Below are 17895 nucleotides of genomic sequence, written 5' to 3'. Positions count from 1 at the left end.
ACGCGAGACAAATGTTTTGACTGACCATTCCGCCGGCGGCGAGGGGTTTCAATATAAATTTGCATTGACCGTTTCTTCACTTGCGCTCACACTCTTTCAAACTACTCGCTCTCTAAAAATGATGGTTTGCAGTATAGCCAACGCAGAGGCAACACATGTTCCTCGTGTATAATGGTAAACAGCGTGCAATGATCGTATACTCACTGCGCTCGAAAATTGAAGAAGAGGCCTTATCGTGTCCGACCGACGACGTGGGTATAGTTGACTCGCCGGAGAGCCGCTGAATCGTATAAGGTTTCACAGCTTTTTTGTGCGATTTTTTGCTGTTGTGATTTGTTTTGAACGGGATCTCCGAAGTCATCGCTTTGATTCTCCAATTTCGAGCGCGGAATATTATCTTCGGTTTGTTCTGTAGTCTTCTTAGACTATCGGTATATTTAGTTTCCTTCAAGTGATATTTGCGCTTAATCATTATCAGCTGCGAGTGATTGGTTTTGAAGTGCACTTTTTCGTTTCCTTTCGTGATAAGTGAAAATTATTTTGCCCTGTTTTGTTATTGTGATTGGTGCTTTCACTTTCGTTTCGTTTTGCTGAGTTTGGTTACACCTTTGCTCTATGTTTGCGTGTGAAGAAGAATAATTTATTTGCAGTTTTATTTATTAGTTGTTTGCAATTATTCACTATGAATAATTTCTTCCTAAGACTTCGGAATAAGCTGAGAATGCCGCTCGGAGGAAACAGTGGCGGCCGTAGGAGCACCACGACCGAGTATGAAGGTCTTCTACTGGATGAAAGCGATGAACGTAAGTCCTATCCTTCTCTGTTTATCATCACAATTTTCTCAATTTTTAAATTTAGTGATATTTTACAACACTTGGTTTCCCGCTAAATTTAGACCAGTGACCTATATCACAAAAAAAGCTGAGAGACAATTATAAAAAAAATCATGTAATCAAAAGACACTTGAAGAGTTTTTGTCATGCAATATCCTCTACATATTTGAAAAAGAACACCAGAAGGGAAAAACAACTCTTATATGACTAATTCCTCAGGCGTATTTTTGCAATTGAGTTAACTCTTTAGGGCAAGTGCACAATTTCTCCGGTTGTAAGATTGCTGTTGCATGTGTTTAGGTGATAACATCGTGCATCGTATACCGCCCTTTCGACACTGTAGATCATGTAGATGCAATAGCCATAGAAACTATTTCAATATATAAATCAGCAGATCTATCCCTCGACGTCGACGTACCTATCTACGTGATAGAGATACTGAGGGATTTAATTGTAACAAGGCGATAAAATATGCGAATTGTTGCGCTTTCTGAGTTTTGTGTTTGTTTGCTGAGCAGGGTGTCCATCCATCCGGGAAATCCGGGAAAACCGGGAAAAACCCGGGAATTCGAAATCACCGGGAAAATCCGGGAAATACACGGGAAATTGTAAAACGCACCGGGAAAAATCTTTTAGTTGACACGATTGCATAAACGGCAAGCGAGACTGAAAAAGACTGAAGACAGAAAAAATCACAGAGGTAATGGAGTAACAGATAGACTAATTTTGGACTGGTTATCTTTACAATATTCTTGTAGTGAATTTTCAATCCATGTTATCAGTATAATCTCTTGAATTTCTCTTCGGATTCTATCAGGAGTTCATTTAGAAAATTCTCCAATAATATTACCAAAATTTCTCATTAGATTTTTCCAGGACATAATATAGATTTTTGTTCCTTCAAATATTTCTTCATGTGTTTTTCTGAAATATGTCCAGGAAATGAATTGGCTTTTTTAGCGGTGTTGAGATAATTCCATATTCTGAATCTGCATGCCAAACTGAGCCGAAATCCAAATTTTCATGAATTTTTGTGTCTCGGAACCTATTTAAAATTCAGTTTGAAGTTTGTATGGGAGCGATTTGTCGAATCACCCCTCGTCGCATTTTGTACTGGGCGGAGCTGTCAAACAGTTGCCCAGCTGTCAAAAGGTGATTTCAAAAAATCTCTTTGAAATTGATTTTAGATACCAAAATAAAGTTCTAAAAATCTGAAAAAAATCATAGTGGTTCAGAAAAAGGTACTCTTTCGTATAAAATAAAAACATCTATACATTTTTCTAAATTTAAAAACCCAATTAAGGACTTTATCCAAAAATTCTTTTAAAATTTATCAATAGATTTTTTCAGGATTTTTTCACAGGAGTTTTTCAAGCAGTTTCTTTAGGTTCATGGGGTTCTTTAGACAATCCTCCTTTGATTTCTTCAGGAATTTTGGATTGTTTCAGATATTATTCTAAAAAATTCTCAAGAAAGAAGGAATTTCACTAAAGACTTCTTCGCAAATTCCTTGAGAAATTCAATCAGATATTGCATCAGAAATCCAATTAGGATTGTTTCCACCGTTTCCTTGAGGATTTGTTCTAGAAACATTTTGGAAAATCGTGAAATTTCATCTAGCGTTTTCCGGAAAAATAGTCCACTATGATTTTTTATAGAATGCTGCAACACCGTACGAGAGCGAATGAGGCACGTTACAGACAGGCGCGGAACAGGCAGAACCAGTGTTGCCACATTTAAATCTGTATTTTGCCTTTCAAAAATCTTTATAATCTGCATCACCATTTTTTGTCAAAAATCTGTATGAAATCTGTAATATTTCGCGAAAAATCTGTTTGAAATTCTGTAAGTTTCTCAAAAATCTGTATAATCTGTATAATTTCCAAAAATCTGTGTATATTGGTATACAGAATTCTGTATGAAAAGCTGCAAAAAAATCTGCATGATTACAGAAAAATCTGTATATGTGGCATCCCTGGGCAGAACTCTGCCTTCCGGATGAAGAAGCGCTAGCAGGAAGAACGAGATCGCGAAGCGATGGAAGAGCTGTACCGCGCTAAGGAAAGTTCTACGAGAAGCTGAATCGCTCGCGCAGAGGCTTTGTGCCACAAGCCCACATGTGCCGAGATAATCACGGGAATATTCTGGCGACAGCATTACGATGAGCACCTTAATGGCGACGTTGCAAGTACCGAATGTGGCGTGGTAACAGATCTAGGATTATGTGCACAGGACGAAAGACTTCCGGCCCCTAACCTCCAAGAGATTGAGGAGAAGGTTGGCCGGTTGAAAAACAACAAAGCCGCTGGAGCAGATCAACTATCAAGCGAGCTTCTAAAATACGGTGGAGAAGCACTGGTGAGAGCACTACACTGTCATTACCAAGATTTAGGAGGAGGAAGTATTACTGGAGGAATGGATGGAAGGTATCGTGTGTCCCATCTACAAAAAGGGCGACAAGTTGGATTGCGGGAACTACCGCGCGATCACACTACTGAGCGCTGCCTACAAGGTACTCTCTCAAATTTTATGCCGCCGTCTATCACCGATTGCAAGAGAGTTTGTGGGGCAATATCAGGCTGGATTTATGGGTGAACGCGCTACAACGGACCAGATGTTCGCCATCCGCCAGGTGTTGCAGAAATGCCGCGAATACAACGTGCCCACACATCACTTGTTCATCTATTTCAAATCTTCCTATGATACAATCGATCGCGAACAGCTATGGCAGATTATGCACGAATACGGATTCCCGGACAAACTGATACGATTGATCAAGGCGACGATGGATCGAGTGATGTACGTAATTCGAGTATCAGGGACACTCTCGAGTCCCTTCGAATCTCGCAGAGGGTTACGGCAAGGTGATGGTCTTTCCTGCTTGCTGTTCAACATTGCGTTAGAAGGTGTAATTAGGAGAGCGGGGATAAACACGAGTGGAACGATTTTCACGAAATCCGTTCAGCTACTTGGCATCGCTGATGATATTGACTAACGAGTCTGGAATAACAAAGAGGAGAAACGTCAAAATTGGAACAGCCGATTTGCTGTCATCCCCATAGTTCCAATCGAGCAGGAGACCTGTCAAAACGACCAGGATTCGCCACTTTGGTATACTCGAGACACTTTAATATTGACATTATATCACAGACAAACAGACATATTACTTAGAAGAAAATTGCTTCAAAAACATCGTTTGGCATCTCACTAGCACCCTCTATAATGCTCAATCCGAAGCATTCGTTTGCAGGTGTGGTTTCCCTCGGCTCGCTGTAACAATTTTGCATGTGACGACTCCCCCGTGTCGTCATCCATTCATAAAACATGAATGAAGGTTCATGATTGAGTCATTTTATGTAAACATTGATCGGCGTCGCGTTCATTTCTCTCCAAAATTGAGAGGTGATGTAGGCACAGCAGCGCCACCATGACACATGCGAGCACAGTCCGAACCACACTATATTTTCAAAATGACCGTTAAATCGTGCGATGATTTCGATTTGAGTAGTATGTCTGTTTGTCTGTGATTATATCACAGAGAACAGACATCAAGGCTAGAACAAATTTCATTCAGAAAGTTGTGTAAGGATTGGAATCTTCACTTGAGTAAGGTTGCAAACCAATACACGATGACAGCACTAACGCCGCCAAACACCATATTGCCACAGTCAGTGGTGAATTGAAACATTTCAAGTGGTGATTCATGCGGAATCATGGTGATTCCGTTTCGTCGAGGTTTGCGTTTTTTTGACAGTTTTCCCATGTGAAATGTGTCAAACTAGTGTCACGCACACGCAAACGTATGCATTGTGTGGGCACTTTATTTTTCATCGCTCAACATTATTAGCCATAAAGCGATGAATGTTTTCAGAATTTTATCTGCTCATCTTAGGGTTGTTTCAGGTATTTAATTTGGCCAGACTGTTACGCGTATATATTTTGTCGTAACAGTCAGAAGTGCTCGAATTACAAACTTACCTAACCGTGTGCAACTCCAAAATTCACGCATCAGTCATGCGACTGCAACAAGCTCATCGAAATGTTGCACGATGCTCATTCAACTAACACAGACGAAAAGTGTGAAATAAGTATGAGTAACTGCGTTTCATATGCCTATCTGTATAGTGTGGGTACAGAAGTAAGCGTGATACCCGTGTAGGTAGAAGGAAAAAATTATCAAGTTTGCAAGTTTTTGTCGGTCTTTCGTCTATACCAAATTGACAACGAGGTCCGGTGAAAATCATTTGTTTTTCGGTAAATAAGAGCCATTTGATTGTGAAAACTCGTGGAATCTACTGGTGAGTTGAATAGCATTACTAAATTAGTGGTAAAGTGTTAAATTAGCGGTTTCTTTATAGCTTTTGGAACATAAGAAAAAAAAAAGTAATTTCCAATAGATGCCATCGCAACTCATCAGCGTTATAATCCTACTCACTAGCGGCAACTGAAAGGTGAGTTCTGTGGTTCTTCTCAAGTGAGCAGTGAGTGGTATTGACAGGATAGGGCTGTTTCATCATTGTATGTGAACAAAACTTGCAGGTTCTCCACTTAATCCCAAGCCGGTGAATAGATTTGTGAATTCGTGCAGATTATAAACAAAGATGGACAAAACTACTAGTTTCGCCAAACTGCCACCGTTTTCCTGCGCGGATGTGTCATTGTCGGATGCACAGAACAAGTGGCAGGTTTGGCATAGAGGTTTCGAAATTTGTCTTCGGGCTTGCAAAATTACGGATCCTGGTGAGAAGAGAGATATGCTGCTAGCGCAGGGTGGTATTGAGCTGCAGGAGATTTTTTTCAACCTTCCGGAACCAGAAGTTGACGAGGAAGATACGGAGGAAGTCGATCCGTACAAAATAGCTATCGATATGATAGAGGCTTACTTCGCACCCAAACGTCTTGAGGTTGAAGAGCGGTACCAGTTTTGGTCTCTGAAGCCAGAATCGCAAGAAAGTCTGTCAAAGTTTCTAGAAAGAGTTTTGGAACTCGCCAGCAAGTGTAATTTTGGAGAAACGGCAACCGAATGCCAAAATATTGCAGTAATCGACAAAATGATACAGTTCGTTCCGGAGCCGTTGAAGAAAAAGCTCCTGCGGGAGTCAAGCTTGTCGATTGACGAGTTGATTAAACGAATAAGCGCTTGTGACACTCCATTTGCTACTACCAGCTCTGAAACTACCGTAAAGCAAGCTGGAAAACCATGCAAGGCTTGTGGTCAAAGTCATGGAAAAGACCAGAAGTGCAAGGCATGGAACAAGAACTGCTACAATTGCGGTAAGGCGGGACACTTCGGTTCAATGTGCTACAGTCCTCCAGGTACCATGACTGATATGAAAAAGACCAAGAGAAGTCAAGCCTTCGTCGTAGCCAAAAACCTAGGTCCTGGTGCAGTTTTACAGAAACAACCGTGGAAGAAGAATTACGCTCAAATGAATGCTGGTGGTTCCATGGAACAGAAAAAGCCATGGAAGAAAAACTACTCTGATGCTTTTTCTTCCGAGAGGTTAGGTTTCGAGGAGGACGAAGGCAGGGCGATGAAATATGCTCGGCGGATGTACGGAGTTGACAATGCGGATTTGGATTACGAAAAGTTATCGAGAGGAACGAACAATTCAGATTATTCATCTTATAATAATTTGTGGTGATTTTAAAAATGATGCCACTTTACGAGCGATGTACTCGCATTTGAGAGGATGTCAATGTTTACTGTCGTGTGAAGAAAAACCTTAAACTTATACATAACACTAACTGAAGTAGAACAGAAAAACTACTTCATTTCTATTGACAAGAAAGAAAAACAAACACTAAATTAGAAGAATAATCTTCGTTTTTTACATTCATTTGTAAAAACTTGATTCTCAGGCAATGCCATTAAAATATGGTTTTCAAAATAATCTTGACTGTCCAAACAAGAAATAATAATATTGCATCTTCAGTATCTGAAAAAAAATGTAAACATCTTAAATAAGGAAAATCCCATAACGCTGAATAAATAAAGATGTAAGCAAAATCCAACAAAATGTTTTCAATTCAAAACGACATATTGAAGAAGAAAATTCGTGTTCAGATATATTGGTAGGTAGATAAATGTGAAATTTCCTGTGGGTAATAAGTATCGCTTCCGAGCAGGAATATCATGTTGTTTTGACAACACCGTGAAAATTCGAAGTTTCGTATATTGAAGCTAAGTGGTTTTCCCAAAGGTCTCAAGTTGTCGAGAATTGCATGTATAATTGTGCAAAATACGCATGATTCTCAATGATGAAAGAATACACTGTTCGTAGGGACAAGTTTGCTAAAGTACAAGTATGGTCGCCACAAGGGACGTCTTACTGTTGAAGAAGAAACGGAAACGGTCGTAGTAGCCTATGGCTATTTGATGTCATTTAGAAATAGAGAAAATATATTATTCGTGTTTGTTCGTTCATTCTAACCAGACGTGTTTTAATCACTGCTAGTTCACTCTTTACAAGAGGTTATTCGGCCCAGAGTAACGGTTAGAGATGGCGAATTCGAATCCCGGAATCGAACGGCTGGTCGGCAGAGAAAATTGGACTACTTGGAAATTTGCCGTCCAAACCTATCTCGAAGTGGAGGACCTTTGGGAAGCCGTCGAGCCCAAGAGGAAGGAAGATGGAACGTTCGAGGCGGTGGACGCTACGAAGGACAAGAAGGCAAAAGGGAAGATTATCCTGTTCCTGGAACCGGCCAATTACTACCATGTACGGGACGCGAAGACAGCTCGGGAGGCCTGGATGAAGCTCAACGCGGCGTTCGAGGAAACTGGCCTGACGCGAGAAGTTGGATTGCTTTACAAGCTGATTCGGACCGATCTGGAATCCTGCGGAACCATGGAGGCTTACGCGAACAGGATGATTTCAACGTGCCATCAATTGAACGAGATTGGGTTTCCGATCCCGGAACGTTTCGTCGGAGTACTCCTGCTGGCCGGGCTACCGGAGCGGTACCAGCCAATGGTCATGGCCTTGAAGAATTCGGGGACAGCCATAACGGGTGATTCCATCAAGACGATTTTGCTGCAGGAAGAACTGTTGCCAAGTGAAAAAACATCGTTCGTTGCTAAGGGTAAGTCCCAAACAAAATCAGAAGATTTCCATGGCAACGTGAAAAACCGAAAAAGTTCGGCGCAGTCCAAAGGCCCGCAGTGTAGAAAATGCAGCAAATTTGGCCACATCGCGAAGTTTTGTCCGGAAAAATCAGGAAGCAAGAAAGCTGATGCATTTTGTACCGTGCTTTCGACGATTGACGGCCAGGAGGCAAACCAGTGGTACCTGGATTCGGGTGCAACAAGGCACATGACGAGGGATCTGGAGCTGCTGGAAGACGTGCGTGTAGCAAGCGGGGTCGTTGTTGCTGCCAATAAGGAATCGATGAAGATTGAAGCGTGTGGGACTGCCACTCTCTATCCGGCCTGCCAGGGTGGACTAAATGAAATTCCTGTCCAGGACGTGCAGTACATTCCGGATCTGTCGACAAACCTTCTGTCGGTGGTTCAGATTGTGAAGAAAGGCTTCAAGATCGTGTTCCAAGCGACCGGCTGCGAAATCTTCAACTCTGAAGGGAATCTTGTGGCAACCGGAATCATCGAGAACGAATTGTTCAAGCTAGCGCAGGTGAGGAAGCCAGTCCAAGCAATGTTGAGTTCCGCAAGTGCATCGCTTGAAACCTGGCACAAGCGGATGGGACATCTCAACTACAGCAGCGTGAAGAAATTGGCCGGTGGTGTGGCGCGCGGCATGCAAATTTCGAGCGAAGGGCATAACGATTGCACGGTGTGTCCTATGGGGAAGCAGACCCGGATACCGTTCAGCAAGAGCGGTTCAAGAGCTGAAGAGTTGCTGGAAGTGATCCACTCGGACGTAGCGGGACCAATGGAGGTACCGTCACCATCTGGCAGCCGTTACTACGTGACGTTCATTGACGATCGTTCGCGTAGGATGTTCGTATACTTCCTGAAGACCAAATCTGGAGAAGAGATCCTCGGCCGATTCAAGGAATTCCAGGCGCAGGCGGAACGCCAGTGCGGACGAAAAATCAAGATCCTGAGGACAGATAATGGTAAGGAGTATATTAATGATGGATTTCAAAGTTTCTTGAAGCAGATGGGAATACGGCACCAAACCACCAACGATTACACGCCCGAGCAGAACGGGCTGGCAGAGCGTGCCAACAGGACGATTACGGAGCGTGCGCGTTGCATGCTGTTCGAAGCAGACCTTCCGAAATCCTTCTGGGCAGAAGCAACGGCAGCGGCGGTTTACCTTGTGAATCGGTCTCCCACTCGCGGTCACGGATTGACTCCTGAAGAGGTCTGGAGCGGTATGAAACCTGACATTTCCCACGTCAGGGTGTTTGGAACGAAGGCCATGGTGCAAGTGCCCAAGCAGAAGCGACGAAAGTGGGACCCAAAATCGAGACCATGCGTATTGACCGGATTTGAGGAGGAGACGAAGGGCTACCGCTTGTACGATCCCAGTACGAAGTGCTTCCTGAAGAGCAGAGAGGTGACTTTCATCGATGAGTGCACTGGCGGGTGTGCTCTACCGGCTAGGCAGCATCGTACGGTGGTGCCGGTGGACTTCGGAAGCGCTCCAGTTCAAGCTGCAAACGTTCCTATCATCCAAGGCATTGATGAAGCAGCGTACGAAACTGATGATGAAATAACGGAAGATGAAGACATCAACGATACCTCTACCGATACAATAGTTGACGTGACTGTGCTCCCTCTGCGAAAATCTTCAAATCCACCTGCTCAGTCACAGGTGTTGAGGCGCAGCGGACGGGAGCACGTACTACCAGGCAAGTACAAAGATTTTCATATGCAAGGCAAACGATTCCCCGTAGAAAATATTTCTCAGGTCAGGTCGGACGATTCCAGCGATTTCGAGGGTTTTGACGAGATGGACACCAGACCCGATCCCAACCAATGTTTGGCTACGAATTCGGACCGAAGGACGACCACGATCGGAGGGAATACCGAACCGCAGAACTACCGGGAGGCGATGGCGTCGCCGCACGCAGAGAGCTGGAAAAAGGCGATGGCGGAGGAACTGGAGTCGATTCATGCCAACAATACCTGGACGTTGGCTGATCTCCCTCCAGGACGGAAACCGATAGGATGCAAATGGGTGTTCAAAATGAAACGCGACATCAACGGAGAAATTGTGCGGTTCAAGGCTCGATTGGTGGCACAGGGCTTTAGCCAGCAATACGGATCGGATTACGATGAAGTATTTGCTCCGGTGGTACAACAAACCACCTTCCGAACGTTGATGGCAGTTGCGGCGAAGAAGAACATGACTGTGAAGCAGTACGATGTCAAGACCGCATTCCTGAATGGCGATCTTGAGGAGGAGATATACATGCGGCAGCCATGTGGATTCGTACAAAGAGGAAGCGAAGGCAAAGTGTGCCGACTGAATCGAAGCTTGTACGGTCTGAAGCAGGCAGCAAGAGCGTGGAACCAGAAGCTACATGAAGAGCTGGTACGACAGCGATTCCAACGATGTGATTCCGATCCGTGCCTGTATCGGAAGCAGGTGAAAGGACGATGGTGTTATGTCCTCGTATACGTCGACGACCTCGTGGTGGTGAGTGAAGATCCAACGATGATTGAAGCGCTCGCGAGGAAACTGAAGAAGTCGTTCGAGATCAGCGAACTGGGTGATATTCGTTATTACCTGGGTATGGAAGTAGAGAAAGATCAGCATGGCGATTATTTCCTGAGTCAACGGAAGTACATCCGAGAGGTAGTGGAATCAAGCGGTTTAGCGGAAGCCAAGGCGTCTAAAATACCGTTGGACCCTGGATACATCAAGAGCGACAGTGAGGGGACACCGTTAGAGACCAACACTGAATACCAGAAGCTGATCGGGAAAGTGCTGTACATAGCTGTAAACACTCGACCCGACATTTCGACTGCGGTATCCATCTTAAGCAGGAAGACGAATCAACCCACGCAAGAGGACTGGACCGAGCTGAAACGTGTGGTACGGTACCTAAAGGGGACCGCCGATTACCGATTACGACTGAGCAGAAGAGGTGAGACCGGTACTATCACCGGATATTCCGACGCTGACTGGGCGGAGAATCGCGACGACAGGAAGTCCCATAGCGGTTTCACGTTCAAGATCAACGGAGGAACGGTAAGCTGGGCTTGCCGTAAACAAACGTGTGTGGCATTATCAACAGCGGAAGCCGAATTCATCGCGCTTGCGGAGGCGGCTCAAGAAGCTCTTTGGTTGAAGCTACTGCTGCAGGAGCTGAACGATGAACAGCGGGTAGTTATCCACGAAGACAACCAAAGTTGCCTGAAGATCATGGAGAGGGAGAAACTGACGAGAAAAATGAAGCATATCGCAACGAAATTTCATTTCACTAAAGACCTCGTCGAGAAGCAAGAAATTGAGTGCGTGTACTGTCCATCCGAGGAGATGGTGGCAGACTTACTAACGAAGCCGTTGGCGCGCACAAGACTGGAGAAGTTGGCCAAGCTGATTGGACTGACTGTTGCCGTTTAGGAGGAGTGTTGAAGAAGAAACGGAAACGGTCGTAGTAGCCTATGGCTATTTGATGTCATTTAGAAATAGAGAAAATATATTATTCGTGTTTGTTCGTTCATTCTAACCAGACGTGTTTTAATCACTGCTAGTTCACTCTTTACAAGACTTACTTACCTTACCGGTCAGACTAAGGCCTGGGTATCCTCTGCTGTACATAGAAGTCGTCTCCATTTGACTCGGCCCATGGCTGTGCGTCTCCAGTCACGCACTCTGCGAAGGGTTCGCAAATCGTCCTCAACTTGATCGATCCACCTAGTTCGCTGCGCACCACCTCTTCTTGTATCGGTCGGATTGGTCTTGAGAACTATTTTTTATCGGGCAGCTATCCAACATCATGATCATGACCATAGCTCCCCGATTATTGTGACGTGGATTATGCTTGGTTTTCTCAGCAGCTCGTGGTTCATTCGTCTTCTCCAAGTCTTGTCTTCCATCTGCACTCCGCCATAGATGGTACGCAACAATTTCCTTTCTAAAACTCCAATGGCGCGTTGATCCTCTCCCTCTGCACGTATATTCCATGTTTCGTGCCTATAGAGGACTACCTGTCTAATGATGGTTAACTTCGTGTGACTACGAACTTTGTTCGATCGTGGAGTTCTGCGGAGCCCAAAGTAAGCTCGATTTCTTACTACAATATGTCCCAAGTAGGGGAACAAAGTCTAAAATGCCAAGTGAATGGTATCAAGAATTGTTAGTGTATAAACATTTCTTTTATAATTCGATGAAACAACATGTCAGGGATTTGTCTGGGAACTTCCTATCCTAATTCCTAGCGGAATTTCTGAAATTATTCTTCCAGGAATTTTGGCTGGTGTCGATACAATTGACGCAAGCATCGAACGTGCTACAAGATCCTTTAGGACTTCCTGTGCGATGTCCGAAAATCCGCTCATCGAAGCACTCCACCTTCAACATCTCTGATATTAGCGTTAAGAATCATGAAATCTAGGATTTTTTTCAATCTTAAAACTCGTTTTCCCTAAAAAAAAGCTACTCGTAGCTAGCAATTTCTAAATGTTGTACATACGTCTCTATTAATGAAATTGAATTGTTCTCAGTTGTAAGGTTATCCAAATCTCTGAATTTGTTAATGTTAAGTTCTTTCGTTAAAATAGTGTTATTGACTACAGAAAAATAAATTGAATTGAATTTATCTAGCTAAGTGATTCCCAAAGTGGACGAAGCTTTCATATATTCCTAGATATAAAGCACTGGAAGTATTTTAATTATACCAGAATTTATCAAGCTTCCTGTGCTGCCGTGTGCAGCATAGTTGTCCCATGTTCTATAGGAAACCCTATTAACATGGGACAACTATGTTGCACACGGCAGTGTGTTTTGGGATTTTCTGATGGAATTTCAAAGAAAATTTAGATTTTAAAATTTTATTTCAGATTCTCATGCCTTTCCTCTTTCTTTGATTTAACATACATACATATATCCCGTTTTTCGAAGTTGATAATTAAGATGACGATTTTACGCCTGCATACAGAGGGTGGCCAAAATGTTAGGGATAGGCAACTTTTTTTTTCTCTCACAAAAAAGTTTAACATGCTGTAACTTTTCATAGAGGTCATCAAAAATTCTCAAGTTTTGACTAGTCCTATCATATGTATGTGCATTAGAGTGGGTCATCGTTTATATGGAAAAATGAAAAATTCTATGGTATCCCATCATATCAAAGCTTTTTTGATCCTATTTCAGAACCCAAATAAGTGTGAAAAATTTGGGCACGATCGGTTGTGTCTACGTTTTGCGCATCGCGTTTGAAATTTGTATGGGATTTTACATGGGAAATCACAGTTTTTTGCATTTCTCTTATGACAAGCTCGATTTTTTCTAAAACTATGTAACCGATAAAGTGAAAACATATCCTAGGGTGTCCTGGAAAACTTTGTCGAAGACCGCGAAGTGATCTGATGCTTATGAAAAAAGTTAAAGCGATGACATTGCTTGCCGAATCAGCATGATTTTGTTGCTATTGTTATTCCTTTACATGTTTAAACATAAACACATGCATGCGGTTCGATGATTATAACTATTTTCACTAGCATTGGATCGCTTTGCGGTCTTCAACAAAGTTTTTCATAACATCCTAGGCTATCATTTTACAGTATCGGTTAAAAAGTTTCAGACAAACTTTTTCAACTTATGGCAAAAATGAAAAAAGTATGTTTTCCCATACAAAATCCCATACAAATTTCAATTGCAATGCGCAAAGTGTAGACGCAACCGATCGTGCTCAAATTTTGCACAGATACTTAGGACCCGGAAGGGAACCAAAAAAGCTTTGATCTGAGAAAACCGTTCCGATGACCCACGCTAATGTGCATTATTGGTACAAATTTGAGCCCGATTGATTAATCTACCAATACCAATAATGCACATATAATAGGTTCACAAACAGTCAAATTTTGAGAATTTTTGAAGAACTCTATAAAAAGTTACAGCATGTTGAACTTTTTTGCGAGAGAAAAAAAGGTTGCCTATCCCAAACATTTTGGCCACCCCCTGTATTTAGTAAAATTGAAAGGTTTTTGTTTAATTATTAGGCATATTTATTACGGAATTATCTAACTTTCGATAGAATTGAACTATAGATGACGAAGATATCACCAAATCACTTTTCCATGTTTTACGAAAATGACCCCAAACTTTTGGCCGATACATCATATTGAGGGGTGACCCCAAACTTTTGGTCGATGACATCAAGGATTAATTTACTTAATAACTTTGTTTCTAGATTTTTTAGCTAAGTTCTGTAAAAAGCAGTTGAAAGCTAATAGAAAATGGGTCATATTACCGCTCTCATCTTAAAATTTGGTCGACCCAACTTCCAGCGACACTGCCGTAAGTTTATATTCATTTTTTAGACAATTTGGCAACTTTGAGTTAAGTTTACATACAAAATTTTTTGAAAAAGTTTCTTTTAAATCATGTTCAAAGTTTCTTTCATCTATTATCTTTTGAATGAAACCTACACACTAAGATGAGCTCGGCAAACGTCGGCACCGCCGTGTCTCAGTAAATATTTATACTGAATCTCGGTAAAAAATAACGCTTGTTAGCTGAATCTCGGCAAAACATTTTCTGAACCTCAGCAAACAAACAACACGATTGCTGAGATCTCGTTGGAAAACTAGTTTGCTGAGCGCTCGGCGGTGCCAATCTCGGTAAAAAGCAAGGCAAATTGCCGAGATTCAGCGAAAAAAATTAAGTGTGTAGGGTTTTGAAATCGGACGCAAATTGGCGGAGATATGGGCCTTAAAAAATGACATGTTTTTGAGGGGGTGACCCCAAACTTTTGAACGGGAGTGTAGATATTTGTTCTATTTTTAAGCAATGTCGCTCACTTCACACAGCTCATTCTTCGTAATCAATGCTCCGATTGAGCTGATTTTTTTTTACTGTAACTCACCTACATATAATATGTCAAGTAAACGTTGAGATTTTTTTTTATTTTTTTTTCTTAAAAAAAAACTTTTCTTCATATATTTTTGGAAATTTTGCTAAAATTTAAAAAGATCGTCCCTAAAACTTGTCAATATCTTGAATTTCATCAACCTGACGCAAAACCTGCATTCAGACGATCGAATGGTATTATATTCAACTTTTATTTCATGGAAATAGATTGAATATTGGTTATACAAAACCCAAGATATTTGAATTTTCTTAAATTCCATATTTTAAAAAGTTGTAGAACTCAATATTGAACTATATATATAACTGAAAACTGTTCTACTTAAAAATTTTTGAAGCACGGTCTCGAAATTAGCGCTAAATTGTGCTTCAAAAATTTTGGTCGTTGACAGAAGTTCACGACTTTCGTTTTATTTTGAAAACTAGTGTTAGGGGCTGTCCATAAACCACGTGGTCATTTTTTTGGGACTTTTTAACTCCCCCCCCCCCCCCCCGCGTGGTCATGTGTCCATACAAAATTTTTAATTTGTTCATACAAAATGATCATTGGCCGAACCAACAACCCCCCCCCCCCCGCCCCCCCATGACCACGTGGTTTATGGACAGCCCCTTATATTTAGTAGTTATTTACATTTCGTTAATTCTACCAAAAATAAGATTCACGATTTTATGTTATACTTTTTGAACTGAAAGTTGAATGAGAATGTTATGATATTTTTTGGTGCATCAAAACATTAAAAAAAAATCCAAAACATACAGTAAAAATAATAAGCTTTTGCTCCAGTAAGCTACAAAATAAACAGAATTTGTAGATTTTAATGGAATTCCTAAATTTCGAATCTTATTTAAAACAATGCAAACCTAAGGGGGCGAAAATATTTTTCAACAGCTTCAAGGGGGCGATTGCTCCGACAAGTTTGGGAACCATTGATCTAGCTGGAGATTTTCTTCAGGAAATCTTTGAAAAAATACTCCACAACTACAATGTTATGACGATTGAAGTAATATTTCTATAGCCATTGCCTTTGCCGTTGCCACTGTTTGTAGTTTTATAGTACAGTCAAATCCGTTGGTCAAATGTTTGCCCTTTGTCTATGATCAAAATTGGTGTCAATTTAGGTACTTACACTCCCGTTCAAAAGTTTGGGGTCACCCCCTCAAAAACATGTCATTTTTTTAGGCCCATATCTCCGCCAATTTGCGTCCGATTTCAAAACCCTAGGTTTCATTCAAAAGATAATAAGTCAAAGAAACTTTGAACATGATTTAAAGGAAACTTTTTCAAAAAATTTTGTATGTAAACTTAACCCAAAGTTGCCAAATTTTCTAAAAAAATGAATATAAACTTACGGCAGTGCCGCTGGAAGTTGGGTCGACCAAATTTTAAGATGAGAGCGGTAATATGACCCATTTTCTATTAGCTTTCAATTGCTTTTTACAGAGCTTAGCTAAAAAATCTAGAAAAAAAGTTATTAAGTAAATTAATCCTTGATGTCATCGACCAAAAGTTTGGGGTCACCCCTCAATATGATGTATCGGTCAAAAGTTTGGGGTCACTATCGTAAAACATGGAAAAGTGATTTGTTGATAACTTTGTCATCTTTCATTCAATTTTAATTCTTCTTGGCTTATTTGAAACAAAATGAATGATACTTACTGCATAGACATTGAACCACACATATTTGTTGAAATTTACATACTAAAACTTAACGTAAAGTTGCCTCATTTTTTGAAGCGTGGTAAAATGTGCTAACTTTACATAACATTTGTATATACAAAAATCGTTAAATACGTTAAGTTGAAGACATCAAACGTAAATTTAGTTAATTATCTTTAAAATGAGCCAAAAATAATTAAAATTGAACTATAGATGACGAAGATATCACCAAATCACTTTTCCATGTTTTACGAAAGTGACCCCAAACTTTTGGCCGATACATCATATTAAGGGGTGACCCCAAACTTTTGGTCGATGACATCAAGGATTAATTTACTTAATAACTTTTTTTCTAGATTTTTTAGCTAAGCTCTGTAAAAAGCAATTGAAAGCTAATAGAAAATGGGTCATATTACCGCTCTCATCTTAAAATTTGGTCGACTCAACTTCCAGTGACGCTGCCGCAAGTTTATATTCATTTTTTAGAAAATTTATCAACTTTGGGTTAAGTTTACATACAAATTTTTTTGAAAAAGTTTATTTTAAATCAGGTTCAAAGTTTCTTTGACTTATTATCTTTTGAATGAAACCTAGGGTTTTGAAATCGGACGCAAATTGGCGGAGATATGGGCCTAAAAAAATGACATGTTTTTGAGGGGGTGACCCCAAACTTTTGAACGGGAGTGTACATCACCTCGAGATGGCGTGATGTAAAGTGGCCCATATACTTTTGAATTAACCAATCAAGTGTTCTTTAGAAAACCCATAAATATCATGGTAATAACAGAAGTAGGTTTGAAATATAAGATTTAGGCAAAACTGAGTTCAAAGAGAACACATCGCAGAATCGAAACATGGCAAACTCAATGGCCGACAAGAACTGATTTTTTTAAGATCGCTGTTTTAAAACAAATTTTTACTTGATGCAGTAAGCAAATCCATATTTTTAAGACTGGACTTGAAAAAGGTGACAAACACAAAATAATGTATAACTTTTGATTGCGTGCACAAAAATAGCTGATTTTTTAGCCAGAAATTGTGTTGTTAGACGCATAAAAATTTCATCAAAATCGCTTTAGTATTGGCGCAGATATTGTCGATACAATGAAATCAAGCTAATGGAAACTTTGGGCGTCCATTTTAAAAATTGTTTAGGATTTAACGTTGTTGTTAGCTCATGAAAACGTCTGTAAATTTGCCTGTAAGTTCGCCAAGTAAGGCATAACAAGTGGTGAAAATTTCATCATATTTTTTGATTCAGTACATTTTAAAAACAATTTAAACAAAAAACTTTTTTTTAATCGTTATGTGTCCGACAAACTTTTTGCTTTTTTCTAAGGACTGTTCATTAAAGAAAGTGGACACCTGTTTTTCAATAGAAAATATTTATTTTCGAACA

General features: G+C 40.8%; 2 protein-coding genes across 3 annotated transcripts in view; both read left to right on the top strand.

Annotated features, from left to right (window-relative positions):
- The first annotated feature begins 35 nt into the window (after positions 1–35).
- Positions 36–17895, top strand: part of LOC115257360 (probable phospholipid-transporting ATPase IA) — a 356682-nt gene continuing 338822 nt past the window's right edge. The window contains exon 1 of the mRNA XM_062861119.1: positions 36–803. Within this exon, the coding sequence (XP_062717103.1) occupies positions 683–803 (121 nt within the window). The 5' untranslated portion in view covers positions 36–682. The remainder of the gene's footprint in view (positions 804–17895) is intronic.
- LOC109420339 (uncharacterized) lies at positions 4955–6853 on the top strand. 2 transcript variants are annotated; one of them, XM_029856885.2, is made up of 3 exons: positions 4955–5131; positions 5192–5284; positions 5337–6853. In XM_029856885.2, the coding sequence occupies exon 3, from the start codon at positions 5435–5437 to the stop codon at positions 6476–6478; it is 1044 nt and encodes a 347-aa protein (XP_029712745.1). In that variant the 5' UTR covers positions 4955–5131; positions 5192–5284; positions 5337–5434; the 3' UTR covers positions 6479–6853. The 2 variants fall into 2 exon arrangements, with proteins under 2 accessions (XP_029712745.1, XP_019550209.1); XM_019694664.3 differs by having other exon boundaries at positions 4958–5131; positions 5373–6853.

Source organism: Aedes albopictus, chromosome 3, assembly GCF_035046485.1.
Source record: "Aedes albopictus strain Foshan chromosome 3, AalbF5, whole genome shotgun sequence".
Classification (NCBI taxonomy): Eukaryota; Metazoa; Arthropoda; class Insecta; order Diptera; family Culicidae; genus Aedes; species Aedes albopictus.
This window is presented reverse-complemented; position numbering and strand designations above follow the sequence as displayed.